Genomic DNA, 18,129 nt, shown 5'->3' on the forward strand with positions numbered 1-18,129 from the left:
GGTTCAGCGTGCGAGGGGGAAAAAAAAGGAGTAGGCGAAAATATTAATCTAAAATTGTTTAAATGTCTTGTACTCTAAACATTTTGGTCTGACGTGGCAATGTTAGGCCTTCGAGTAAGAGTCGTTTTATTTTATTATACCTACTACAACTACAAGCCTAAATGTTCTTCCAAACTGGGGTCTCACAGAGATCAGGATTAAACTGCCTGCTTTAACCACTTAAATATAAAGCAGTTTGAGAAAGCAGGATTGGATTAAATCACCTATTTTTTTCCCTCGGAGGTGGGATGTGTCTCATTTAGGCTGGCAAGGGCACAAAAGTGGGAGTGGTCAGAAGAGTAAAATATTATAGCAACTCAAACAAATATTGTTGAAGACAGGTGCACAACTTTCAGAGCAATTGAAAGTACAATTGTTATACATGTTGTCGTGTCCATAGAGAATACAAGGCTAAGCAGAACAACATTGTGTGAGACACGCACAGACACAGAAATTAATTTGAATGTTAGTCAAAAATAAATGTAGAAATACATTAAAGATATGTGTGTTTTGTTTTGTTCTCAACTTATATATTATTATTTAGTGTTTATTTATTCCTGTATTTATTTTGTATTTATGCATTTATTTATTTGTTACTTATGTCATGTTCTGTCCTCCATACCTGTGTGCTCGTTGATTGCATAAAGGTACAAATTCACTCAAAATCACATCACAGCAAGACCTATATTTGAGCGTTCATTGTTTTTAAAACACATTGGTGGTCCAGAGGTCTATGCATTGTTTTTCATGCAGGTGCTCGAGGTTCAACACCCAGGGGAGGGACATGTTCTGTCTTCTGCTATGCTGATGTTAAATATGGAGAAGTTGTCGCCACCACTTTTCTAACAAAGTGACACCCATGAGAGATTGACATTCCTTCGTCCCACTGGGTGATGTGGTCAGCACGGCTCCCTTCTTCAGTGCTCTGATTCGCTGAATGACTGGAGAGAGCGCGCGAATGCACCCACGTCTTTCACAATCGGCTGTTAGCTAGCTGTTAGCTTAGCGTTGTTCACTCTGTGCTTTTAACAGCACCGGGGCTCTGCTGGCACACAACAAGGAGGACCTAAGGCAAGGATTTTTGGCTCAGCATCTCAATTCTCTAGGTTTCTGTGGATTATCAGCTGGTTAAGAAACCTGCAATGGCGGACAAGGAAGGTAAGTTGATATATTTTATAGTTTTTTGTTGTTATCTGACATGTTTTAGCTAGCATTAGCTACCTGGTTAGCTTTGGTAGCAGCTAGCTGCTGTAGCGCAGAAGCCATAAGCGGTAATAACAAAAGCCGGGTGCATTTGCTCTTTGTATGCTGTAACAATGTACGTTGTAGTTTGCACTTGTTGTTTCCACACCGTTTGGCGTTGTCTACCATACATCATATTTGCCATGGAGGCCGTAGCTCAACACAGTTAACGTAATAAAAAGTAACGTGTAGGTTAACCCTAGCATAATCATGATAGCATGGTAAGCTAAATGATGTGTTTGTGAAAACATGATCCCGTACTGCTACGTTCTGAACACTAGTCAGGCCATGTCTTTTTTTGTTTCGTCTGCAAAGGCAAGCGTATACAGCTGTTATTTAAGTTCCATAGTATAACCTTTCATTTGTGCCTTGACTTTCTGAGATACACTGGCGGTTTCCATGATGTTAAACCTTCATAAACAGTTAATGGAAGCTATACATTCATCTTTCAAGGGTTGTTTTATTAATGGTTGTTCTCCAACTATTTCAAAATGCACTAACATCTTTTTGTAATCACTCTCAGTAGGAGCATTTGATGATGCGGTTGAGGAGAGGGTGATAAATGAGGAGTACAAGATCTGGAAGAAAAACACCCCCTTTCTGTATGACCTGGTTATGACCCATGCTTTAGAGTGGCCAAGCCTAACTGCCCAGTGGCTGCCTGATGTTTCCAGGTACATGCTTTTACACACACATGCCAACATGCACTCAACTGTTGTGTATGACAATAATAATCAAGAATTGTTCTCCTCGTTCCAGGCCGGAGGGGAAGGACTACAGTGTGCACCGTCTGGTGTTGGGCACTCATACATCAGATGAGCAAAATCACCTAGTCATTGCCAGCGTTCAGCTACCCAATGATGACGCCCAGTTTGAAGCATCACATTATGACAGCGAAAAAGGAGGTGGGTTACCGGCTAAGTAAGTGTCAATGACAGGCAGTTACAGTAGTCCATTTGTTAAAAGTGACAAATGAATGTGTTAGTTGCATATAACATCGTTTTCTTTGGTTCACGGGACCACTGGAGAAACCATTCAAGTGTTCTTGGGCGAATTGCAGCTTCTTTTTTGTTTAAAACACTTTTTCTTTGTTTCCCCTCAGAGTTTGGAGGCTTTGGTTCAGTGAGTGGCAAGATCGAGATAGAAATCAAGATCAACCATGAAGGAGAGGTTAACCGTGCCCGCTATATGCCCCAGAACCCATGCATCATCGCCACCAAGACCCCCACCTCTGAAGTGCTGGTGTTTGACTACACCAAACACCCTTCCAAACCAGGTATGTAGCTCACACACAGCACATAACACTGCTAAAGGTGACATTTTGTTTTGAAAGTAAAGTGACTTATGGAAAAGTGTTTTAATTATACTGCCTCTTTACACTATCTGCTTTTTTTCATGCTGTGAAAGACACAAACTATTTATAAATGCAATTGTCAGCAGATGCTTCTGGAGAGTGTCACCCCGATCTTCGCCTCAGAGGCCATCAGAAAGAAGGCTATGGTCTTTCCTGGAATCCAAATCTGTCCGGCTCTCTCCTTAGTGCTTCAGATGACCATGTAAGAGAAAATTCATTGCATCAAGAAGCTTCCCATAACTTAGTCGTTTTATTAGCTCACCAAATGTGTTTTTATCTGTTTGTGTTTTAGACAATCTGTCTGTGGGACATAAGTGCTGTGCCGAAGGAGGGGAAGATCGTAGAGGCAAAGACCATCTTCACTGGTCACACTGCTGTGGTGGAGGACGTCTCATGGCACTTGCTTCACGAGTCACTCTTCGGATCTGTAGCCGATGACCAAAAACTCATGATGTAAGAAGCCAAGTCAAATCTGACAGGAGGAACACTCACCAGAAAGAATATTTGATGTTGTTTCTCCACAGTTGTTGAATTTGTCTTGTTTCACCTCAGTTGGGACACTCGTTCAAACAACACCTCCAAACCCAGCCATGCCGTCGACGCCCACACAGCAGAGGTCAACTGTTTGTCATTCAACCCTTACAGCGAGTTCATTCTGGCCTCCGGCTCTGCAGACAAGGTAACGTAATATTCCACTCCATCTTAATTGTTGCTATTTAGATTGATTTACAGCATGTGGTTTAACTCCATGAAATCACATGCATTTAACTCATTGACTTTGCAACTACAGTGTGTGAAATCTCTCTCTCTCTCTCTCTCTCTCTCTCTCTCTCTCTCTCTCTCTCTCTCTCTCTCTCTCTCTCTCTCTCTCTCTCTCGCTCACAGACTGTGGCTCTTTGGGACTTGAGAAACTTAAAACTGAAGTTGCATTCCTTTGAGTCGCACAAAGATGAGATCTTCCAGGTAGGATGTTTATCAATCATGATGACACTTTATTGAAATGTGGATAACCGGATGAAGTGTGTGCAAAAATAAATGAAAATTAAACAATTGTGCAATTATATGTTCCAGTTAAGAGAAAACATGCTTTCCTGTTTCATGGAAGACTTTCTGTTATATACGCCAAAAAGTTATCATAAATCCAAAGTATCAACACCTAATATGTGTGATTTGCTTTTCCAGGTTCAGTGGTCACCTCATAATGAGACCATCCTGGCATCCAGTGGAACAGACCGCCGTCTCAACGTCTGGGACCTCAGGTAAACAACTTACCATCTTTCCCCTGATGTCCACACAATTCAGCTGTGTTGCATTCAGGCTCCTTTGCGCTAACCCGAGATGATCTCTTTCATGTGAGGGTTTGTCATACTTGAAAAGACATTGGAAATAAGTTCATCTCTTTTGTTTTGCATTGTTTTTTGTAGTAAAATCGGAGAGGAGCAGTCACCAGAAGATGCAGAGGATGGCCCACCCGAGCTGCTGGTGAGCCTGTTGAACTGTAGAAGTTGAGATGATCTGTTATTGTTCACATCAGCTTGTATAATGGTAATAAACATGGGGGGCTTTTTCTTCTACCTTCTAGTTTATCCATGGAGGCCACACAGCCAAGATCTCTGACTTCTCCTGGAACCCCAACGAGCCCTGGGTCATCTGCTCGGTCTCTGAAGACAACATTATGCAAGTCTGGCAAATGGTAAGACAGCTGACACCACTTTTTTATTGAATTGCACGTTTGTAGGGACAGGCAGATAACATGACTACTCCTTTTGCTTTTTATTGTAAGAACATGTGGAACATAATACATTCTGCAGCCACATGTTTTGGTCACAAACAGCAGGCAACTCTGCTCTCCGGTTTCCATCTCTCATACCAAAACTAAAACGTGAATCAGAGCAGGCTTCAAAGAATTTTCAGGGAAATGTGGCGTGATACGAAGTTCCTGACAGTTTCACTACTAGCTGCAAAGAGAACATCTCAGTCAGGATCGATTCTTGATTTATCATTTGGAATGATTCAGTGAGGGAAAAGTGAGGGAGCCGAAGAGAGGAATGGTATGTTTACTAACCGAATTGTCTTGCCCTTCTTTCACTTCTGTCTTTTCTGTAACACTGAACTGTGATAATAGTAAGAAAAGCTAAAGCTGAGCAGTATTCCTTAGGCCTGTGCTATTAATGGTATTTCATTCTCGAGGTTGGCTTGCAACGATTACGAAAAAAAAGTAATCGAAATAAAACGATTATTATTTTTATTAAAAAAATGTAATTGTTTTTTCAGTTGAATTATACTTAAAGTTTAGGGTAATCAACTGTAAAAAAACATACTATCCACATTTTTTTCTCCAATAAATAGATGTTTTCAAAGTAAATGGATAATCATTTTTAATAGTGATATCAATTATTGACCAAAATAATCGTGATTACAATTTTTGCCATAATCGCACAGCCCTAGTATTCCTACTCCTTTCTTTTTTAAATGTGTCTCTTTGAAGCTTCAAAGTTGATCTATTAACTGACTGGCTAACTGACTAACACACTGATTCTCCATTTTAGGCTGAGAACATCTACAATGATGAAGATCCGGAGGGTTCGACAGACCCCGAGGCCACAGTGTAATCTCTCTGCTGTGTCTTAAACTACAACCGTATCACAAACTGCCAACAGCCACCTCTGTACTTCCATGCAGCTACTTAGCCCTCCTTCCTTTCTCTATTGTACTTAGGGAAAGTGTATGCTGTAAATCCCTGTAAATACAAGTAAGATAATAATCCTGTAACACCTTTTTCGAATACTTACAGTGAAGAACTCTCCTTAAACTGAGTAACTTATTGCCGGATGGATCTCACTTGGGTTTTTCGCATTGCCTATAAAATATATATTTTTGTAATGTAATTGGCTCTCCCTTGTGTACTGAAATGAAGTTCTTTTTCGATTATAAATTAAATGCGTTTCAAGAACCTAAGATGGTGATCATACTGTAAGCCTACAACAAGTGGTCAATTCACAAACAACCTGTTGTCAAAAAAAGTCCCTCGGACATATCGCAGGAAAGTTAAATGTATCCAGCTTTTTGACAAGATGAACTGCCTGCTTACTGTTTCTTCTAAAGAGGCCAGCCTAAAAAAAATTCATATTTTCCCTGCTTCAGTTTGGTCATCACCTACTTGTTCTGGATGTTCACACCAGCTGCTTCTCGATTTAAATGACTATTTTAGAAAATAACATTCGTGTTTTGAAGTGTTCATTCGTCCTCCCACCTCCCCTCACCCTAGTCGTATATTAATCATTTAAATATCGTGCTATAGATTAGTGCTTGAACTTTTTTATGTTCAATATTTTGTATTGTACAGTGATTGCATTCTTAATAAAAATGTGTTTCGTTGGTCATTGGGTGCGCTTCGTCGACGTCTCTCAGTATGAATGTGTTACTTGCATATTTTAGTTATAGGATCAGCGCCCTGCTAAGCTTGGAAGTATTTAGTAAACTATCCTGAGTTACACCTCAGGAAACTTTTATGTGTCTGGTGTGACGTGTTGGTGCTTTCCTGTCTGCCGTACGTACTCTCACTCCATTACTCTTTGTCCCACTGTTTAGACCTCCATCCAGGTTGCCCTTATAAGTACATGATCCCCTCTCTCCTCATCTCGCAGACATTAATCGTCAGTCGCACTTGGATTACAACCAACACAAAAGCTTTATTCATAAAAAAACGTCCTACAAGCTTCAGTCTAGTTCATCTTCACAGACTGTTCTAAAACCTACTGCATTCAATGTGTGTAAAGTGCATTAATTGAATCTTGAAGTTCACTATGTTGCTAAAAGAAAAACTAACAGTTTGTTTTAAAATCATGTGTTCTCCTTGTCTTCACACTTGTTCACGTCCTCAATGGCTGCCCTGTAAGAAAAATGTTTTTCATTTAGAGCTGTTTCAAATGTTCTTGTTTTTTAAATAATTGATACTGAATACCAAACCGTACCTGTAAAGGAGTAGTTGTTTGGTAAGTCTGTCTCTCAGCTCTTCTGTTTCTTTGGTTTTTCTCTTCTGAATCTTTAACTCTGTCTTCAGCTCTCGGCTGCTTTCCTCCAGGAAGTGCACTGTCTCCTGTCAAAAAAATAGCACAGCGGCGTATTGCTTTATTAGTCAGATGACCCTGCCTTTAGTAAAGCACAGGGTTGGTCTACCTAAGAAACCCCCCATTGAGATTGTTACCCTCTCTCTCCCTTGCACATTTTACACCCATTTACCATCTTGCCTACCTTGTACTGCCCCACATCCTCTCTCCTATGTATGCAAATCAGTTTGAGTTTCTCCTCTAAGCACGCCCTCTGGAGACTCAGCTTTTGGATCTCCTCCTTTAGGGGTCTGAGCTGGGCCCTCATCTCTTGGGCCTGCTCTCTGGCTTTCACCAGGGCTTCCACTGTTGTCTCCCTTCTCTTCAGCAACGTGAGCAGAATGGGTTCATACCTGGCCGAGACAACCGTGTACAGATAAAAGAGATCAGACACGAAAGATTTGCGTTCAAAGTGTTATTAAAAGTAAAGTAAGTATCATGACCAGTACTAAACGGAGACGGCACCTGTCCTCCAGTGCTTTTAGCCCAGCCTGCAGATACTGCTGGATGTCTCCACAGGAGTGCCTCTTGCTCCGGTTCAGCTCATCCTGGGTGTTGGGGGTCTGACTTGAGCGCTGGGCATGAAGCTTCGCCTTCAGCTCTAAGAGCCGTTGATTATGCGCTGCCCTCAGCTGGGAGCACCCTTCAGTCAGTTGGAGCACAAGTGACTGCAGCCTCTCCTGGAAGATGGGAATACAAATAAGTTTACTTCGAGGCTTCGTCTGAGATGCGTTGCACATATTAGGACTTTTCCTGAGGAATGTCTTACCTCCTCTCTCTTCAGCAGCTCCACCTCACGGTGCTGTGTGTTCAGTGCGGCCTGGTTGTGAGCGCAGTCCCTAACCATGGAGAACAACCTCCTCTTCAGCTTTCTGAGCTCGTCATGCAGCCCCTGCCTCTCCAGGTTCACCTTCCACAGCCTCCTCTCCTCCTCTGCTCTCTCCTCCCTGAGGCTCTGAATCTCTTTCTTCCTCTCCTCTCTTCTCCCTTCCTCCTCCCTCTTCAGTGCCATAATCAGCTCCGCCACCTTACTTTCAACTTGTTGTTCTGTTTCCTCTTCATGGATCACCTTGGCCTCCTCAGTGTCTTTATTCCCTCTCAACTCCAGCACCTCCATCAGTAACTCCTTTCTCCTCTGCTGTAACTGCTGAACCTCATCTATACACTCCTCCATCCTACACCCTATTGCGCTAAGTTCATTCAAGCCAGATTCCAGATCCTCCTGTCTCTCTTCATCGGTCACTTCCGTGTTGTCTACTTCAATCCCACTTATGTCAGATGTTTCGGATGTGGCTTTATTAGTAGTTGTCATCGCCTCGCAGTACATGAGAGCATTTTCTTTTCTCTCAAATGGCATTGATGGCTCTGAAAACCTAAACTGAGGATCAAGAGCGTCCGCGTCTTGCCATTCAAGAGTTTCCATTGAAAGGCCACTCTGCTTTCCATCTGCTGCTGAACCCACTGTTTCTTCATATCTGCTTCTCTTGGAAGGTTTGTCTTCCTCCACATGTTGGCCAACCAAGGACTCTAACTGCATCGGCTGGCTTTCAAACCTCATTGGGCTTTCTTGCTGAATGGGCACCAGTGTTGTACCCCGATGAGGATTCTTACTGATGTGTACATACTCTTGGCTTGCTTCTGTAGCCCAGCCTTGGGGCTCAAAATCCATCCCAGACTCTTCCATACAGCTCTCCAACATAGCCAACATCCCCAACAGCTGACCCTCGTACGCCACCATGGTGTCACTCAGTTTATTTCCTGCTGAGGTGAGAGGCATTGCTTTTTGGTGAGAATCTTCTGAGGTCACTTGACACCTGTCTATAGTAGTCCCCAACATTTGCGACTGGCCTTGTGCTGGCTGGTCTTCTGTTCCAGACCCGTCCATGTGTGTGTCAATGTAGCTTGTGGAAAGATATGCTTGGGGAGAAACTGTTGTTTCCCCGTAGCTCTCTACCTTGACTTCCTCTCTGCTGTGGCTATAAGATGTTTCGGCCAGGGTTGTTTCATTGAATCGAGAGCCAAAAGAGAGACCAGTGATTTCCTCGCAGCTCTTCAACAAGCCATCCATCTCCTGCAAGTATGGCTTGATTAAAGATGATTGATTCAGCTGTGGTCCTGCGAAGGTGAGTCCAGATTGTGCCATGTTGAACTCTCTTTGTTCCATGAGGGTTATGTTCGGATCGTCATCCTCTTCTTTAATGAAAAGAGGCCTGACCCCAGGTGAGGAAATGTTATCGTCCTCCATTGGTTTTGCCTTGCTGTAGCCACTTCAGATGAAAGAGTCTCCTTTACAACTGTCCCATCCCTTAACAAAAGCACATGAATAGGTTAGTAATCCTAGCTAATACATATTAAACATGGTAGCTGTAGGTCAAGGCGGTCATGTCGCGAGTCAGACATACTCAGCCTGCGTTAATATTTTGGCCAGACAGCTGTAAACGTAGAGGTGTGCAGGGGGGCATTTTAGCAGATGGTAAGCTACTAGCAGCTGTCCTGGAAAGCTAGATGCCCACAGGGATCGACTGAATGCTTGGCAATGATCTGAAACACACCTCAAACAAGCCTGCTCATGCATCTACATGAACACCACATGGACTACTTAAATAAACACATACAAAACTAACAAGTGGCATAACACAGATTACATTGGAAAGCATATTATCATAACATGTCACACCGCCGATGGATGGGCATTTGAGCGTTTCCCTGGTGAATAATGAAGCTGTAATTTCACCCTTTGAGGTGTTTGCCAAAAAACTATACAGAGACTCTCAAAGGGTAGATTGATCAAATTGACCCAATTCTATCATCGGTACCTATTAGTAATGTAGAAAGGGCATAGAAAACAAGTGTGATTTATTCGATAGAAGCTGTTTCTTCGCCAGAACTCTTAAACCAAAATTCAAGACGCATCTTCGTCTTGAACAAGGTCACATAAAAAAATAATGCTGAGTGCTAAAAACCTACTGGAATGGATGTTGTTGTGCTATGCAAGGCTGGCTAAAGCCCTGTGAAAGTCATCAGCTGTCTTGCTGCAGGACAGGCACGGGCACAAGTCACATTCCTTTAGACCTCCGGCACCCAAAACAGCTCTGGCCTATATTTGCTGAGCTTTAAGAACACGTATTTCCACTAATCATCATATAAATAATAACTTTCTTTCAAGCCTCATGGGATACATGTATTAATTTAAAAAAAAGCTACATTAGTTCACAGTTTAAAAGCGGCATGAATGACAGTTCGTTTTTGGATTTTCTTCACGAGTTTCCATTAAAATGTCATCAGCCATCAGATGTAAACATGAAATCATAATTCACTTACTTTGTGTGAATATTGTCGTTTCTTCAGCCTTTAGGCGTTTTCCTCGACGTGAATTCTCCGAAGTGAGTTCAGGTTCAAACCCCAGCAGTGAGCGGCAAAGAGTGAGCGGGAGCAGTGTGTGCATGAATTTGGCAAAGGGGGGGGAGTAAAGACAGTTGACCCAGCCTCCTCGCTCTCTCAGTCACTGTGCTGCTATGTGTGACCATGACTACCTCAATTCTGTTTAGGTTTATTAATAAACACTGGCTGGCAGAAAGAGGAGCCACTGCAGGCTGTTTCAACCCGAGAGACATGAAGGATTGTCTCAAAATGTACCTTTAAGAATCTTACTGAACCCCGGGTAACCATATGTCACAAGTTTCTTTTTGTATAATTTATCGGCGGAAATCCTCTATCCCACTATCCCAGGGATTTCAGATTAAAGGTGGGGTAGGTAAGTTTGAGAAACCGGCTCGAGATACACTTTTTGTTATATTCCATGGAATGCTCTTAACATCCCGATAGCAATGAATATCTGAAGTGCTTTGACAAAAAATCCATAAAAAAATGTCATCTGTGGAAGCCGTGGCGCTGTAAAAAGCACGACCAATCATCTGAGCCGGCCCGGCTAAAATAACTGGATGGCCTACCTGCCTGTCAGCCTTCCATCTGTGCACAAACGTATCTCGTGCCCTCATTGGTCATGTGCGCGTTCGTGTGTGTTGGAGGAGGGGCTCTGTAAGGAAGTGGCAGATTTTTTCCGGCTGTGTATTTTCAAATTTTCAAAATTACCTACCCCACCTTTAAACTGAAGGTGAATTTAAACCTGAAATTGAATAATTGACTGAAAATGTGAAAGCATCTCAAGGATTTTAACGCTGGATTGACTGGTGGAGTTACAGCTGGATGCATTTATTATGGCTGTTGAGAGTTGGGTGTGTGTGGAGGCGGTTTATGATGTGTGTGTATGTTTACGATGAAAGAGAATATGCCTCCAGCAGTCCTCCCATGCCTCCTCATTATCGACTCTTAAAATACATAAAATAGCACCCCTCACTTTTCTGGCCACTTCCTAAGGGAGGATTGGTTTCAGCCTAAACTTCTGACCCCAACAATGGACCACAGGTGGTCTTCTGTAGTCTGAGGGAGAGGGCAGCGAGGAAGAGACAGGTCTGTCAAACACATGGAAACATGTGGCAGATGTAAAGGGAAACATTTTCCAGGGATAAAGGAGGAGATGATGGACTAGGTGGAATGTTGAGAAAGAGACATCAGTGGAAAAACTGCAACCTGTACATGTTTGCTCTAAAAACATACTTTATCTTAAATAAAAATATTTTATTATTCTTTGACATCCATTTTATTGATTATACATATGTGTTTGCTTACTTCCTATATCATACCTTTCATTAAACACTATTTCTGAATATTGCTCCACATATACGTTGCAGTCAGACACCACTAGATGGCCTCACTGTTTAACTTCTAAAAAAGATACTATCGTTTATTTAGGAAGCTTTTCAAACGTTCCCAATCTTTCTTTATGCTTTTCTATTTTTTAAAACAGCATTAAATGTGATTGTGATTTCTAATATTATAGCAAACATATTGTGCAGTTGTTATCATGTTACAATGACAGCAGCATGCAAAGTTACTTTGTCTGTCTTGCTTTCTTCTCAAATGTCTTAGCGAAGGCTTACTAAATATACTTTCATTTGCAGTTCACACCCTATAAAACAATGACGGCCTTTCCTTTGACATTCTGATTCAGTGTTTCCATGATAAGATGACATGCCTTGTGCTCAAGAATAGATGTAATGTTTATCTAAATCACTCTTGTTGACCACTATGACTCTTTGTTTTGGCAAGTCTAGGCTTTGGGAGAAACACAGTAATTTAGATTACATTATGTCGAGGGATTAACTGTTGCAGCACACTCTTCAAACCTGTTGTGCTGATGCACGGCCAATAGACTCTAAAAAGTGACTTTCCGTTGCCTGCCATACAAATAATCTTTTCAGTCTCTTTTCTCTGCTTCCCTTCGTAGATGATGTAGATCACCAGGACAAGGGGGAAAGCACATATTTAAGGGGGCGTTGTGGTTGAGGTCTGAATGTCCCACTGAGACGCACCATATGCTGGACATTGGTGTGTTACTGTCTGCTCCAATCTGCAGCTCTGTCCAAACTCACCAGAACATCCTGTCAGTGTGTCCTCCTGTTTAATATCTTCCAGTTGAAATCATCAATGTTTTTTTCACTTTTCAAACCCTTTGGTATATTGTAGGAATGATTTCTTAGGTTTCTTTTATTTAAATTGCCATGAAAGGGATGGCAGGGCAGAATCTATTGGCTAAAGAAACAACCGGACAGTATTTATTGTATCATTTACTAAAATCTGTTCAATGACCATCTGTTTTATTTTTATTTTCCAACATCATTTTGACTGGTGGAATACTAAGTACCTCTTCATAACAATATTCATAATATCAAAACAAACTGTGCTATATTTCAAGAACGTTTTGGGGAAAGTAACCCTTGTGTTGAAAAGTGTCCGTTTTGTGTAATTTTTGTGATTTTGGCACATTTCTTCTTCTTTGATGTTGAAAAGAAAGTTGAACAAACCTTCGAACTCTTACTTCGGTTCTCTCACGTTGTTGTTCCCTGCCTTCTGTCATGTGGGGCACCATAAAGCATTGTCTCACTGTGGCTAAGTGTGTTTTAATGACAGTGACCTTATCGTGTGTTTACTTTAAAGAGAGTGCCTCTGCTACATAATTGTCAGCCACCATCTTCATACTGTCGTCAGCCACCCAGTGTTTGTACCAGTTGGCTTTTCTTGGTCTTAAGGGATCACTTAATATAATAAAGGAGGGGGCCCATGTCCTTCTCTAGTGGGTTTTTCCACTGTTCTGGATTAAGAATGTTCTCTTCAAATATGACATACACGCTTTACCCTTAAAAAGACACAGAGCTGCTCCGGTTTGTTCCCACAGGGCTTCAATTATTTTTCTTTAATCTCACATCAACTATTTTTATATTAGGCTACTTCTGATCATTTTTGAGAAGTTTCACAGAGTTGGGGAACAGAGTGCATGTCGTCTTGTATTCCTTGACAATTTCTTATTTTTCAGTGAAATCACCTTCACAACCAGTTCCCATGAAGAGACACCGCAGCTGACAGGTCACATGCTCAGTCAGTAAGAATCATACATCAGTTTATGGTTCAGTCATAGTTGACAGATTTCGCCTACAGAGTGAACAGCCATAACAATTATATCATTAGGAGATGTTCAATGTTGATCTGTACATCTTTAACCACAGACTTGCTTTACATCAGTGTAAGGGTGTTTGTTTAGGAGTTGGACAGGTATGAGTGTGTGAACATAACCCTCGTATGTTCACTGATTTACTCAAGTATTTTGTGGGAGGACTCAGAGACTGCAGAGTCAGTGTCGCAAGAGCCAGATGTATTTTTCAGTCCTTTTAGGAAATGTTTTGCTTTAGTCAACATACAATACATACTTCTGATCTTTCCTTCTGCCATTTCCACAACCTTCACAATGACTTTTTTTTTTTAAAGCAAAACATATCTTGACAACTATTGGATTGATTACCATGAAAGTGGGTATAGATATCCATGACTAGCTGATGTATTCTTTGGTGCAACCACCAGGTTAAAGTGTTCACATATCCTGTGGACTATCTTAATATCTACTTGGTGGATTAGCACAATTTATTTTACAGGCGTTAATGGTTTCCAGACAATTTACCCTCCGAGTTTGAAAACCCCCTGACTTTCCAGTTATTGCCACCACGAGATGGATACCTGCTTTTGACCGAGCTGTCACGACAACTATTAAATTGTCGTGCCATGAAATGTTGTACAAACAATCACGGCCCCGTCAGAAGGAATTGGAATCCCTTTGGTGATTATTTAATTCCTTATTTTATGCCATCATCATTCAAAAGTAATAAAAGCCCTAATTCCAATCACCCCTAGTTGTACTTTTGAGATTTAAGCTCTAATTGTTATCTTTTAAACGTACTTGTTACCATGTATCTCAAAGCACCCGTGTGCTTCAGTGCGCTCTCACACAGCTGCTAGCATGGCTGTAGATTTATGGTCTTGTTTCAACATTAGTCCAAGTAGGTCTTACTTGGTTCCAGTAAGTACATCAACATATTATCCAGCACACTAGTCAGTATAAATTGTAGCATTCCACTGGTCTTACTCATCTCTCTCCAGTAGAGGCTCACCCAGTTGCTGGTGCCGCTTTTAGCAAAACCATCCATCATAAAGGCTCAAAGAGAACAGCCTTCACTTGAAGCTAGCTCTTATCCCAAACGTGTGTGTGTGTGTGTGTGTGTGTGTGTGTGTGTGTGTGTGTGTGTGTGTGTGTGTGTGTGTGTGTGTGTGTGTGTGTGTGTGTGTGTGTGTGTGTGTGTGTGTGTGTGTGTGTGTGTGTGTGTGTGTGTGTGTGTGTGTGTGTGTGTGTGTGTGTGTGTGTGTGTGTGTGTGTGTGTGTGTGTGTGTGTGTGTGTGTGTGTGTGTGTGTCTGTGTGTCTGTGTCTGTGTGTGTGTGTGTGTGTGTGTGTGATAGAGGCACTAATATTATTAAGTATTAAGATTGCTTCTTGAAATATAATTGGAGGTTTTATGACTTTTCAAAAGTAAAAAAATAGGTCCTTACTCCCAAAAGCCTTGGAGTGGGACTTCACAAATATGTTTTTAATCCCTGTTGTTTTCAGAAATGGTTTCTGTTTTCTGTTTTCAGCTATCCTAATTAGATGTTGTGCTTGTGCCAAACCTGTTATTTTAATAAAGATTCGACAGAGGTTAACTCAGGTTTCCTGGCTGACAGACGTCAGTGCTTCATTTAAACGACCCCCCCCTGAGAGATCGAAAACAGGCAGATAGTTTAACTGCAAAGAAAGAAGAAAGAAGAAAAAAAAAAAAGAGAAATAGTTGGATGGAAACTTGTGGCTTGTTTTTGTCCAGTCCCAAACAACTCAGCAGCAACCACACCCTCGCAGGAATTCCTGCTGCAAAAATATTTCATGTCATGTTATTTAAAGGAGTAGTTAATCCTTAACGTAACATGTTTAATGTTTTCTCACTTAAAAAAGCCTCGATGTTGCCTAAAAGGATGTATGGAAGCCATATATTTCACGTCCAAATGTAGCTTTAAGCTGATTTTTTTTTATATAATCAGATATAAATAGTTCTGTAAAATGTACAGTATGATTAACATGAGAAGGATAAATATAAAATGTATCAATGAACATTTTTTTTTTTTACAAGAAATAAATACAAACGTCACTGATGGATTTTTATGGAGTAACAAACCCTAACGTATATATGGACCATTGTTAGAGAGATATTTAATTAGATAGCAAAATACTCAAATGTCAGAGGGCACAATAGGAGTAAAGCAGAGGGAACAATTACAGACTGTAGTCATGTAGTCAGGTTTGCTTTTCATTCAAGTATTGTGTATCAAAGCCCAAGTATATCTGGCCTTTTTTTGAGTAAATAGTGTGTATTAGTCTCTGAGTGTGTATCTTTGTGTGTATATGAATTGCCAGCCACATGGCTCTGTACACAGCCAGTGTGTTTTGGCTCAGACCACTCTGGGATTCTGGGAAATACTTTACTGTCCACTGTGCAGACAGTCTCACTCTGAACACCAACAAAGGGATTTGGAAGTTTTCTCTTACTCCGGTTTTTAATCTTTAAGTACAAGCACAAGATCCAGGGTAACTGAAATGGACCATTTATAAAGTTGATTTATATCTGTTTATGTATGTCCAGAAAATGGTCATGTCAACTTAAAGAAAGAACCATCATTAGGCTAGCATTGACATGTCTGGGCAGAAGCAAACACTGATTGGCTCATAACATTTGATGGATGGTTCAAAAAGCTGATCTACAGTATGACAGGGTTACACACACATGGAGATCCCACCCCCTGGCCTCTTACATACACAGTATCAGAGATAGAAAAACGAATTCAGGGTTGACACTTCAAGTACATTTTCTTTAGTATCTCCATCACATTTTTATTTTCAAAGCACTACAGATGATACAAAAGTGTATTTAGCATCAGCTTCAAATCAACTTAGTTTACAAAATGGCAATTTACACAGAATTGATTTGGATTATAGGTCTGTTATGTAATTTGCCTAACTGACATGGCCATTCATTTACAGGAACAGAATAACACGCCTGTTTGTTTGATTGAAAGGGTGTGGTCACTTTAAGATTCACAAACTGCAGTGTTTGGAGGAGATTGCTTTGTTTAAGGGTAGAAATGAAAGCTATAAGACCATGACCCTCCTTTAGCCCTAGTGTCTATCTAGGCCGTCTGGTTGTTGGACAAAATTGTTCCCTAGAGGCACCATAAAGCAAACAACAGCCAACTCTTACAGCTTGATTTTCAGCTGGTTCAACCCACATGTTCTGTTTCCTGTCCTCCTCATCTCTCACTAGCGACATGTCTCAACGGTATTTCTTCTACTTTCTCCCTTTCCTCAAGAAGGGGAATGACATGGACACCTCCCTCCTGCTCTTATAACCTTATTACCCAATCTTTTTTGGCCTCCTATGAAGGCAGGTCAGAGGAATGTGGTAGGGACAGTGAATGGCTCTCCTATCACCAAGGCCAAAACATGTCTGGACAGGGGAAACTGGAGTGCAGTTGAGTCGAAGGCTCCTTTTTTTAACCTCCTTTTTTCTTTTTCGTTGCATTTTTCACTACTTTGCTTTATACTTCTGTTCATTCCTCTTTCCCTACCCCTTTTCCAACCAGAACTCACTGCCAAGAGACAGACATCTATTCCAGTCGTAGGCTGGTGAGACAAAGCTGTCTCTGTTGAGTCCCCTCTGTATTTCACATCTGAGTTTCAACCTGGAACATCTCCTTCTTTTCTCTAAAACTATTATTACATGCCTTGATTCTCTCTCTGTCCTCATTTCTCTTTCAATGGCTCTTGCCACCCCTCCCAGCCTTGACTGTATAAATAGTGGGCTGTGGAATGTAACTTTTGGAGAGTTTAGTTCATTTTTAGCACTTTTAATTACATACTAAAGAAGGTATCTGAGCATAACAACAGAGAAGTGCAGTTGAGAAATGTTTTGGTGTTTTTTTTTCAATGTAGTTTCAATATGTTATGCTGTTGTTAGAGGAATAGACAGAGATAAGCAGTCGGTGCAGAAAGAATGTGTGTGTGGCCGGACAAAGGCAGGTCGGGAACGATAATACTGGTCCGAGAGAGCTCAGCTTATCCCAACTTGCAGTGTGGACTTCCTGCCTTAATACAAACTAAAATACACTTACACCCAGGTCATTGACAGAAAGGTCATGCTACTGTCATTACTGTGATGCTGCTGTCAGCTCACTGTGTGATTGCTCAATCTCACAGCCTCAAATATTCTTGAGCAAGGTGCCTTTCTGCGCCAATAACGATTTTTGGACTTTTTTAAATCAGCTTTATCCTCACACTTCATTAGGTGACGATAATATGTTCTATGCATGTTACGTACTACTTTAGTGCCTTCATTTAACTACCTGTTATATCAGTGATATGATGATAGTACATTTGCCAGACCATTAATTCAAAGTATATACGGAGTACTAGTTATATATAGTATAATTTAGTGCTACTGACACGTCTCAATTATTGGCAGTGACATTTGGTCCATCCAACCCTTGGTATTGATGATCCCTTGGCTTCTTCTTGAGCGCTATACCTTTAGGTTCATAACAGTGCCTTTAAGTAAATAGTTTCATCAACTTTTGTGTAAATTACCTCAATTTCTCACTCTGTTCATTGTTGTATATTCTCCAATACTTTGACAACATATTGCTAGCCCTACTTGTGAGGCATTTTAGGCTCCTTGTGTTTGCTGTTTGTCTTCAGATTTGTTTGAACTTGTTTTGGGTAGTTGCATATGCACACAGTTTTCCAGATACTGCCTTATTTTCTGCAATATTCATCATCCATACATAACAAGGTCTGGTAAGTCTCTAATCATGGGTTCATGAATAAACAGATCTCTTTCACATCTCTCTGGTCTCCACAG

At 41.1% G+C, this 18,129-nt stretch overlaps 3 protein-coding genes across 5 annotated transcripts in view; 1 reads left to right on the top strand and 2 right to left on the bottom strand.

The window, feature by feature from the left end:
* rims3 (regulating synaptic membrane exocytosis 3) overlaps window positions 1-18,129 on the bottom strand; it is a 223,713-nt gene that overhangs the window by 187,153 nt on the left and 18,431 nt on the right. The window lies entirely within an intron of this gene.
* rbbp4 (retinoblastoma binding protein 4) lies at window positions 802-12,752 on the top strand. Of its 3 annotated transcripts, none has more exons than XM_079653002.1 (12): window positions 802-1,197; window positions 1,805-1,955; window positions 2,041-2,186; window positions 2,384-2,557; window positions 2,719-2,837; window positions 2,928-3,088; window positions 3,188-3,314; window positions 3,521-3,598; window positions 3,818-3,894; window positions 4,060-4,117; window positions 4,218-4,328; window positions 12,092-12,752. In XM_079653002.1, exons 1-12 carry the CDS (start codon window positions 1,182-1,184, stop codon window positions 12,098-12,100), a joined length of 1,227 nt encoding a protein of 408 aa, XP_079509128.1. In that variant the 5' UTR covers window positions 802-1,181; the 3' UTR covers window positions 12,101-12,752. The 3 variants fall into 3 exon arrangements, with proteins under 3 accessions (XP_079509128.1, XP_079509126.1, XP_079509127.1); XM_079653000.1 differs by lacking the exon at window positions 12,092-12,752 and adding an exon at window positions 5,185-6,018 and having other exon boundaries at window positions 807-1,197; XM_079653001.1 differs by lacking the exon at window positions 12,092-12,752 and adding an exon at window positions 5,185-6,018 and having other exon boundaries at window positions 808-1,197; window positions 2,722-2,837.
* sync (syncoilin, intermediate filament protein) lies at window positions 6,308-10,208 on the bottom strand. The gene is made up of 6 exons (XM_079652999.1): window positions 10,066-10,208; window positions 7,514-9,049; window positions 7,210-7,424; window positions 6,890-7,097; window positions 6,610-6,734; window positions 6,308-6,527 (listed from the first exon to the last, which is right to left on the bottom strand). The coding sequence occupies exons 2-6, from the start codon at window positions 8,987-8,989 to the stop codon at window positions 6,479-6,481; spliced, it is 2,073 nt and encodes a 690-aa protein (XP_079509125.1). The 5' UTR covers window positions 8,990-9,049; window positions 10,066-10,208; the 3' UTR covers window positions 6,308-6,478.

The sequence above is a fragment of the Notothenia rossii genome (genome assembly GCF_949606895.1).
Source record: "Notothenia rossii genome assembly, chromosome: 10".
NCBI classification, from domain to species: Eukaryota; Metazoa; Chordata; class Actinopteri; order Perciformes; family Nototheniidae; genus Notothenia; species Notothenia rossii.

What these genes read in the sequence shown, in the direction of transcription:
- rbbp4 (XM_079653000.1), top strand. An exon ending in CCTCCGGCTCTGCAGACAAG is followed by an intron (nt 3,315 to 3,520) that starts GTAACGTAATAT and finishes TCTCGCTCACAG; the next exon opens with ACTGTGGCTCTTTGGGACTT. An exon ending in ATGGCCCACCCGAGCTGCTG is followed by an intron (nt 4,118 to 4,217) that starts GTGAGCCTGTTG and finishes TCTACCTTCTAG; the next exon opens with TTTATCCATGGAGGCCACAC.
- sync (XM_079652999.1), bottom strand. Translation starts at nt 8,989, where the DNA reads ATGGAGGACGATAACATTTCCTCACCTGGGGTCAGGCCTCTTTTCATT. An exon ending in CTAAAAGCACTGGAGGACAG is followed by an intron (nt 7,098 to 7,209) that starts GTGCCGTCTCCG and finishes TGTCTCGGCCAG; the next exon opens with GTATGAACCCATTCTGCTCA. An exon ending in AGGATGTGGGGCAGTACAAG is followed by an intron (nt 6,735 to 6,889) that starts GTAGGCAAGATG and finishes TTTTTTTGACAG; the next exon opens with GAGACAGTGCACTTCCTGGA.